The 10,731-nt window shown below is 33.5% G+C and overlaps 1 protein-coding gene across 1 annotated transcript; it reads right to left on the reverse strand.

The window, feature by feature from the left end:
* Window positions 1–2,072, reverse strand: LOC144567864 (glycosyltransferase family 92 protein At1g27200-like). The gene has a single exon (XM_078318072.1). It carries the CDS (start codon window positions 1,841–1,843, stop codon window positions 200–202), a length of 1,644 nt encoding a protein of 547 aa, XP_078174198.1. The 5' UTR covers window positions 1,844–2,072; the 3' UTR covers window positions 1–199.
* Window positions 2,073–10,731: the final 8,659 nt, after the last annotated feature.

Raw genomic sequence — 10,731 nt, forward strand, 5'->3', positions numbered from 1 at the left:
TTAGCCGGTCCCATGGAATATTGATATTATACTAATTATGAGAAAAATAATATAGAACCACGACTTTAACATAATTTTTCTCTCAAATAATAAGGATATATATATATATCTGCGTCTTTGCCACGTTTTGGTTTTCCTACCTATGTACAACAAAAATATCTAACAAAGAATAAAAGAATAAGAATTAAAAAAAGCAAAACTATACCCTTTCCCATTTCAATTTGAACCTTCCATCAGTTTCCTTTGTCATAAACCATCGGCGGGTCACATCTCGGAGCAGCGTGTCATTTTCCTCACAAAACTTGTGAGCCCAGCCGTCCGGTTCAACCGGCTCAAAACCTAATCCGGGTGTTCTATCCTGTGAACCAGGGTTCAATTGATCTTTCCAGTCAACCACGTAGGCTGATACCCGTCTCCGAAATTTCATCCGAAATTCCTCCCAAACTTGGTACTTGTAATGGTTTATACGTACCGATGCCAAATTCTTTGTTTTAAATCCATCCTTGAGTTTGAAGTGGTGCACTGAGTTAACCAGACTACGATCCACGGCTCTGAGCCGAAGTATCGACTTATGCCTCTGCACGGATTTTCTGCGGCAGATGTAACCCTGTGTAATGCCGTTTTTCGGGTGGGCCCTAAGACCGGAAGGTGCAAAATCATGGCAACGGATGATGATTTGCCCCACTTCACTCCTGACATGTTGTACCAACGAAGCAAGCATGGTAGGATTCGGTTGGTCTGAATCAGCCCATGCTGGTGCAAAGACGAATTCATCCACGTCAATGAATGCCATCCATTGGCAACTTTGCTCGTTCACGGCTGCACAGTGAGAGAACCCCGCCTCCTGAGTCTTTGGCCATGGCCAGTAATAAGTTGCCACGTCGTATCCCTCGTGTAATAATTGGCTGACAGTGGTCCCCAATTCATCCTCGCTTCCATTGTCATACAAAATGAACTTTACTACACCAATACTAGCATGGTATAAGACCCATTCCCTTAGAAACTTGGCCACATTAAAAACCATGGTGCAAGCACATATTAGTGATTGGTTGATCATTTTGGTATCATGCACCGGTGCACGTGGCAGACTGTAAGTGGCTATAGACGGTATCGGAGTCTTATTTGCACCAACCGCAAGGGAAATTTTAACAAGAGAGGAACTATTGAAGAAATTCAAATCCATCGAAGAAGGATGTGGGCAGCGAAACACTTCCTGAGCAGAGCTTATAGCTCCATAGGTGGCTGCATGGCCGTTGGCCACAGAGAGATAGACGCACTCCACATCACTAGCTGGAAGGTTTGTACCAGAGCGTCTATTCAATCCCTTGGCAAAAATTATTACATCCAGAGGTGTTGTAACTGCATCATACACTAGCTGGATCCATCTCAGCATCTCTGGTGCAGAATCAGAATCAAATTCTAATTTCTCTGAGCCTTTTGATAATGAATTACGTGAAATACTAGTAGAGATGATGCGAGGAGATAAGAAAGGTCGGGTACGACGCACCGATTTTGGTAGGAGGCAATTAAATGTAATACGGCCTGACGAGGGGACGACACCACCGAAGAAAGCTGCTGAGGTGGCACCATTCTGGAATTGACACATCATCTTTGAACGTGCATAAGCAGAGGAGGAATGAGGCGGTAGTAGAACGAAAACCTCCCAGTCAGGTAGCAGAATTGCATCAGTATGATCGGAGGAGATGATGTGGAGATGATCGACTGGTTGCACAGACCGGTTAAGTGCTGGGTTAACCACGCCGATGAAAGAAGAGAAATGATAAAGTATTTTTAGAGAGAGAACGAACAGGATGATGAGAAAGAAGCTCTTCAACTTGACCATGGTGATGACCTTAATACCGAGAGAAGGGAAGCTTTTTATGTTTTAATGCACATGAAAAGAATGGAATTTGTGGAAGAGATAAAATTATTAGTAGGAAATATATAAGAGCTTTCCATTTAAGAGAGATTGTACATGAATAGAGAAGATCAATACGGGGTTTCCCTTTCCATTTAGTGGAGATTGGAGAATATCTTTTTAGTTAATGTTGTTTATTTGCAAGCTCTTAGAGACGATGAAATAATTACACACATACATATAATAAAATGGTTACATGAGCAACAGATTGTACACCACAAAGTTGCTTACATCTAGATGTGTGGTTCACGATCGAACGTGCTTAGATATGTTACCATCAAGGAAAGAAACCGAGGGTAATTTAATTGGTCAAATTAGAACCATCCGGTGGATTCTGGTCTTAATTTTTTATCACATATAAAATATGATTAATTAGAGGGAATAAATTGACTAAGGTAGGCCCAATTGTTATATGATTCAGCAACGTATTACTATGTTTTTGTTCTCCTGTGTTAATTATTTAGTTTCAGTTGTAAGAATGATAACGATGTGATAAAGAAAAATAATATTTAATTAATTGTTTTATTTGCTTTATAATAAATATCAGCAAAAGTGGTGTAATTTGTCGCATCAAACTTTGCGTGGTGATGGTGAATTGGTGATGTTATATATCTTTAATTGGGAAAACTTAAAATACTTTTTAAAACAAACTAAAATGGACCACGAAAGGACACGACTGCTGAAACTTGCTGATTTGTCTCAAATATAAAATTTGATAAAGAAAAGAAAATTAGAAAAATACTATATAAAAAGAGGAGATATATATCAATGAGGAGGGTTCAAATGCCTCCATGTTTTTGTGCCTCCATCATGCCTCCATCTCTCTCTATCATTTTCAAAGTTTAAACAGTCGATCCGAACCGCTCAATCTAACCTCCATACTAAAATATGTTTGGAGACCAAATTTTATATTTTTATAAATTTTTTTACTATTTTTTAGATAGGTACAAAAATACTGTTTTTAGATGGTTCAGATTTACTGATTTTGTACCTATCTAAAAAAATAGTAAAAAAATTCCTAAAAATATAAAATTTGGTCTCCAAACATATTTTAGTATGGAGGTTAGATTGAGCGGTTCGGATCAACTGTTTGAACTTTGAAAATGATGAAGAGAGATGAAGGCATGATAGAAGCACAAAAACATGGAGGCATTTGAACCCTCCTCTATATCAATAGCCTGCTCAATACAATCATTATTGCTACCCACTATTTTAATAGCCTAAACTTTAATGTAAATAAGTGGAATATTAAAGTCAATAAACTGAATAATAATATATAATATAGTAAGGTCATATAAGTCTTGTCCTAAATCCTAAGACAAATAAGGTGAATATTAAGGTTGATAATCTAAATACTAATGTCAATAAATAAAATAAGCTTTATGTCCTAAGTCTTAAAACAAATAAATTGAATGTTAAGATAAATAAGATGAATATTAGGACTAATAAAGTGAATACTAAGATCGAAAAATTGAATGAAAAAAAAAACACACACACACAGTTCGAGGTTTGCCAAATTATTGTGAAATCTTCGCCAGAAGTTTCATACAGAGTTTGAATTTTGAAAATTAAGATAAAGATATTGAATATGATTGGAATACAAAGAATACATATCTCTTCAGGTCAAATAACTTGACTAAGTATACTTGAAACAAACGGTTCAAAATCATTTTCTTTAACTTAGCACGAATATCAAAGCACAAATAATACTGTCTCCTTTGCCATCCCGAATAGGCACTGGTTAAGAGTAAATCTGGACCGTCCGTTTCAATTGCATTGAGTCAGTACCTGAAAAAAAATATGGACCCGAGACAAAAAATAATAAGGCATTTTAACTCAACTCTTATTTAAAATATGAATTTGTCAACTATTGGTAGGTTGTAAGACTCTGAAGTTTTATTTTCTAATAAAACAGACTTTGGCCTTTTTAAAAAAAAGATGACGGTGTTATGAATATAATGGATGATCCATTCATATTTATTTATAATTGATAACCAATAGAGATATTATAATTTTATATTGTACATATGAAAAATATATGAACAAGAGACAGTCATCATTTGTATCTTATTTATATTTATTTATTTTTACTTTATTACAGATCGCAGCTTCTCGTAAAAAAATAAAACAAGAGGCGAATCAGAATACCGCATTCGGTCAGGAGTGCGTATCCTCTGAGATATCTCAACTTTTGCGTGACCTACGTGTCCGGTGCCTATTCGGGGGTGATGTAGGGGGTCCCTATTTTGTGTGCTTTGAGATTCGTGCAGAACGTCCTTAAACAGTTGGGATTTTCTATAAAATCACGCAAAGTTTGAGATATCTCAGAGGATATGAATTCTTCGGTCAGCTTAGGAAGCAGCTGCACACGGCAAGCATCTTTATCTTTTTAAAAGAAATATTCCTTTTGAAAAGGTTTCGAACTTCTGGCTTTCTCAACCTGTGGTAACACTTGAGACGGGTCATGTATATGAAATTGCGTTCACGAGCATGGTGACAAATGAATTATTCATGTTTGATTTGGCAAGATCAAAAATTCGTGATTCGAGAATAATTCGGGTATAATTTGAAAATGATTTGGAATTGTCTGGATTAGAGATCTTAGTTCTGCAATAGAGCAAAAAAAAATTGTTTTGGAAAAAATTATGAAAAAATTCTCAAAATTGAATTTTTTTTTTCTAAAATTAGAGAAAAATTGATATATTAATAGATTATACCTATTTATAGACAAATTTGAGCCCTTTATATATACAAAATTTGAACTCTAATCTTTTATTTATTTTTAACATATCCAAATTTTTTTTTATATATATACAAACTTTTTTTTTTGGAGGCCCCTTAAATTTTGGGACCCGGGGCAGTCGCCCTGACTGCACAGCACCAGGACTGAGCCTGACAATAATAATCGTCTTTTAGTATGTTTATTTTAATATAATACATAATTAAAATATATATTATTGATGAGTATTTTTGAGATATGGAATTGTGCTTTATGTATACTATTTTTGCCTTTAAATTTATTACCTTTAATACTCAAAGAAAGGTTTGTTGCAAGCGCACAACCGATCAATGTAGTAGTTAGGGTGTTGAACCACATGGAGTACGTTTAGATACTTAGCTTAAACTTTAACAATAAATTTCAGATAAATAAGGAAAGTAAAGTACAATAAAGTAGAAATGAGGGGATTTTGTTCTATCAATCTTAAATTTGGATTCAATACCCGAAGAAATGAGTTTTAAACAATAAATGAAAATAAAATAAAGAAAAGAAAGATTAGTTTGCTTTCAAGTTGAGGAGATCTATGGGCATTTGGTCTACAATCCCTTGCTAATTCTATCTATTCGTTATTGTTTAAATTCATGTATGATTTGATGAGGTTTCCAACTTAATGTGTCATTAAGGGTTACTTTCGTGAATTAATAATGTGCCTAAGTAATTTGGACTTCACGGTTAGGTCCTTTACCCTAGCTACCTAGACCATAAGCTCTTGTTAGCCTATTTTAACTAATTATTGATACAAATATTTTGGTGCGGTGGGTTAATGTTCCTCGAATTTTAGGTGCTGTCACTATCCTAAAGGGATATTTAACGCTCGTGCACACAAAATACATATCAATACTTAATCAATCTAAGTGTCTTATGTAAGGGTCTGACTTCACGGTCATTCTTCACCAAACCCTAACCTTTAATTTCTATAGTTCCGATTTTGGATATCAAAGTACGGTCGTTTCTAATCTAAATCCTAAGGTATTTATGTTCATAATTTAGTACTCTCATCTCATCCTAACTACTTTGGTTCTTTTGAATCAAAAGGGAATCCAAAGCAGGACTACATCGATTGCAAGTATTAAACTATGTAATCAATACAAATGATAAATCACAGAAATTAACAATCATAATAAAAATAAATAACCAAATAATATAAAATTAAACAAGTTAATGCATTGACCTAAATCCCTAGAGAGAGATGTACTCTTTCTTGGAGAGATCCATTACAAAGTTTGACAAAAATAAGAAGAAATGAAATAAAGAAATGATTACACCCTTTATCAAATCAAAAACCTCAATCTTGCCGAAATCTTGATCGGATCTTCTTCTTCTCCTTCCTTGAAAAGCCTCTGAAACTTCGAGAATTTCTGCAGATTTTCCACTGTATTTTATGGAAATAGACATGCACTAAGGGATAATGAGAGAGATGAGATTGATGCCTTGAATGGGAATTAACCCCATCTTTTATAGCTAAAGTTCATGCCCAATTTAGAGGCTAGAATGTGGGGTTAGTGGGTGCTATCTTTGCATTATTTTCCAGACTGTCATGTTTAAATTTAGACCCTTGAAACGCGTCTTGAATGCGCCAGAAATAGAAAAACTATCAAAAATGCGTATTTCTGGCTATCTGTGGGTCCAATGCGGATGATTTGGGCCGCACTGGAGGTGAGTGCGTCCGCATTAGGCTCGGACTTTTTCTGTGAAGTGCTGAAATATTGAAAATTTGTCCAATTATTGAGTGATTCTGCATTTTTCTTTTTTTAGTTTCTCAAGTTATAGATCTTCTCGCTAGCTTTCTGAAAAGTGGTCATACACCCAAAACGGAGTTACGAGTCAAAAGTTATGGCCGTTTTAAGTTCAGACTCCATTTTTGGCAGGCTGCTACAGTGCGTCCGCACTAGGGCATTTTTCTTCATGTTTCATCATTTCATGCACTGTAAAGCCAAAGCAAACATAGTAACTTGATTCTAGGTGTATTCTATTTACTTTATATTTAAAATACAAGATATTTGGTATTATTTTATGATAAAAACTAGATCGAATGTATATTTTATGCTTATCAATTACTATTATATTTAAAATTATACAAATATATCATATATCTGTTGTTCTAAGAAATAATCTTTTTCGTCTATTTGACTAATTTGCAAAACATACAATTATTGAATTTTACGATTTCTTCTATTTTAGAGTTATGCAGGTGCAAGCAAATTGGAATTGCAATATGGATTGCTTGAACTGAAGAAATCATGAAGACATTTATCAATAATTTAAATTGTAATATTTTAAACTTGGTAAAGTGTGTTTGATGTTGTTTCAACAGAATAAAAATGTTGGTAACATTTGTAAAACATTATAACGATTTAACCTGTAAGAAAACGCTGAGGAACAGCTTGATCAAACTCAGAAGGAATCACAAACGTTGGTAACGTTTGTCAATTGTTACAATGATTTAATTAATTCAGCGTTGTAACGTTTGATAAACGTTGTAACGATTTAATTAAATCCAACCTTCAGAAATTTCTGTTTTTGATTAAGTTTTTACAGGGAGCAATCGTTAGTAACGTTTTATAAATGTTGGTAACGTTTTGATCAATCTCGCAGAAAAAGAAAACCTAATTTGAATTTTGAACTAAAACGTTGGTAACATTTTAAGTCAAATTGTTCTTTCTGGAGCTGTTTCTATAAATAGAGTTTTGGGCCTCCATCTCAAATCCTCCCAGCCGACCCTAACGTTCAAAAACACTGTTTTTTTTGTGAGCTTGGTTCCTCCATTGTTGATTGAGCTTAAAATTTCAATATCTCTCAAACAACCTCAAATCCACTTTAGTAATCTTGAGTTAGATTAGGTTAGGTGAGATCTTGAGTGTTCTTCTTGAGGATCTAAACTTTGAGACTTTGTTCTCTCTTTGAGTTGGCTGTGTGACTTCCCGTTGGTTTGTAAGGATTCACCGGTTCACAAGTTATAAACCTTTCTCGTTGGGTATAGAAAGGCGCACCTAGAAGAGGTTGCAATGCCCCGGAGATGTAGGTCATTGGTTTGCCGAACTCCGTTATCATCCCGTGTGTCAAATTTCTCTAAACTCATCTATTTATTTTTTAATCACAATTATTTTTTTATTTTATGCGATTAGCGGTGCATTTAGTATAAAACAATATCATATTAATAAATTATGAGATGAGTTACAGTGAGTTGTAAAAAAAGTAAAAACTATTTCTTACTTCACATTTAAACATTGGTTTTCTACCTATCTGATAGTAAATAATTCTAAAAAAAATATAAAATTTGATTTTCGAAACATTTTCATATGAAGATCAAATTGAGTGGTTTGAATTGACTGTTTGAATTTTGAAAGTTGAATATATGAATGTAAAGTAAGAAAACTCTTACTTTACAACTCACTATAGTCAAGCTTATAAATAATTTAGTAATTAATTAATCAATGGTTTTATATTATGTTTGTAAAATAAATTATTAACACAAACTACCATTCTATTATTATACTTAGGCCGGATGGGTGTGCATAACTCAAAATCCTGTCTTAGTCCAGCAGCCTATCAACAGATTAGGCCCAATTTGATCCATTGAATATAAGATCGGATCAGGTCGGCTGTCGGACAAAATAGGCTTATGTGAATGTGAGCTTACTTGTCACTATTCTATTAATATAACACCAAACGAGAAGATTCGTACAAATCATAAGTTGCTGTCATGGGGATAGGGGTGATTAATGAGCGAGCATGAGCGAGTTAGAGTATGCTCATGCTCGCTCATTAAGTAAATGAGCGAGTTGTTAATGAGCGAGTTATGAGCGACTCACGAGTTATGACTTATGACTCATAACAAAATTATATAGTGTGCCCACGCATAACAAAATTTGTTAAAAGTCATCATAACAAAATTCAACAAATTGTCATAATTCATTTAAATAAAATATAATAAAAATCCAACAAAAATATAATCATATTAAAAAATCAACAGTATCATCAACACTTCAACAATAATACTTTCACAGCCATCGTCCAACAAACAATAATAAAATATTACAAAAATCAACAGTATCATCCAACAAAGTGTAATACTTTCACAGTAGCATCAACAGACAACAATCAACATATTACAAAAATAAAATAACTATGCTCACTATCTATCAATCTTAATAAGGCAAGATTGATGTTACACAGAATTATACAGGATTAAATGTGGCAAATTCTTAATGAGCGAGTTATGAGCGAGTTGGGTCATGCTAATGCTCGCTCATTAAGTAAATGAGCGAGTTGTTAATGAGCAAGTTTAGACGAGCTTTTAATGAGCGAGTTATGAGCAATTTACTCACCCCTACATGGGGATGATACAAAGACAGAATTCGTACCCTCTGCATTAACTCAAAATAGGAATCTTTCGAGTTAATACATCTAGACCGTCCGATTAATTTTAAGATTCGTGTGAATTAAAACTGCATTAATATTAAAGACTCTTATGTTTTAAACGGAACCGGATAGGCTCCGTTTACAATCGGACAGTCGATATCTATTAACTCAAAAGTTGCTCTTTTGAGTTAATGCAGACGATGCGGACTCAGACAAAGAATCCCCGCCATCACTCTAGCTTATTATGATCTTCCAAGTATATAAAATTTGCCAAAAAAAAAAGCCATGGTAAACTTAAGAAATCTATTAGAATGTCAGATATTAGATGTAACTTTACAATTGTGTACTGACACGGAACAAATAATTTTACAAAATGTCTTTCCTTTTTAAAACATTCCTTTTTCTAAATTTATTAATAAAATGTTCAATATACACCTTGTCACGTTCTCTGTTCCCTCTCTCTCTCCGTCTTTTACAAAAATTTGCCAGCATTCCATCTTATTTTATGGAAATTAAAGCACGGTATGTAAAAAATACGAGAGTGTATCGAGTTGTTTAATTTAAAAAAAAAACACGGTAAATAAAAAGCTCCAGAACTAAACGGCTGATTTTTTTTTCCCTATATGTAATTTGTAAGCTTGAGTTCAGAACAAAATCAGGGCAGAAACAAAGAAGGGTGGGTGGGTGTGTTTTTTTTTTGTAGTTCTAATTAATATTTGCTCTTGTTATGCTTGTTTTGTGGTTCTTTGGTTTAGTCGTTTGCACATGGTTCTTTCGTTGGAATTTTTTTTTTCACGCTTTGTGTCAAAATGGAGGTACGTAGCTGTGAACTCTTCGTCCTGTTTCCTCTAAATATACCATTGAGAGCATACCTGAAATTCAAATAAATGAAGTAAATGTATTTCTTTTTTTTATTTTTTATTTTTTATTTTGTTTTGGTAGGTTTTTTTTTTTTTTTATCTTTCTCTCAATTATATAAAAAAATATTAAATGAGCCTATAATTATAATCTCCAGAATGGTTGATACTTGCCAATATTATAATTTAGTTCATGTACAACAAATAAGGTGCAGATCACATGCACTGAAGTGGAATTAATTTTTTTTTTCTTAGTAAAAATTAGAGCTTAATCCATCTAACTATTTAATATCTACCAAAAAAATTTCTATTTAGATTTCAAATCTACGACTTCTAACAAAGATGACATTGTCTTGCATTGCACTAGATTAAAGGGTGATTCTTCACTAAGGTAAATTATCATTGTCTAATTCAATTCTTTATTTTCTCTTGGAAATTATAAAAGAACGCTGCAATCAACATTATTTATTCAGAAAAGCATAACAAAATGATATAAAGAATTAAGAATATAAAGGAAACAAATATATTAAATTAGCCGGTGCAGAAAAGACATGAGCCACAAGCAATCTGTTTTGAGTAGAACTATTGTGTTTGTAAGTTCACCAAGATTTTTGGTGAAGTCAAGTCTAAAATCTATTAAATCGGTTTTAAATGACGAATCCGAACCGTTGAAACCCACCTACTTTACGAGTGAAACATCTACATGTGAAAATTTTAAACATTTGAATTAATTTAGTTTAAAGTCAAGCGGTCAAAACTAGAAGGTTAATAAAATAATTTTAATGTATTCATTTTTTGAACGTATTTTGACCACT

The sequence above is a fragment of the Carex rostrata genome, chromosome 16 (assembly GCF_964058835.1).
Source record: "Carex rostrata chromosome 16, lpCarRost1.2, whole genome shotgun sequence".
Classification (NCBI taxonomy): domain Eukaryota; kingdom Viridiplantae; phylum Streptophyta; class Magnoliopsida; order Poales; family Cyperaceae; genus Carex; species Carex rostrata.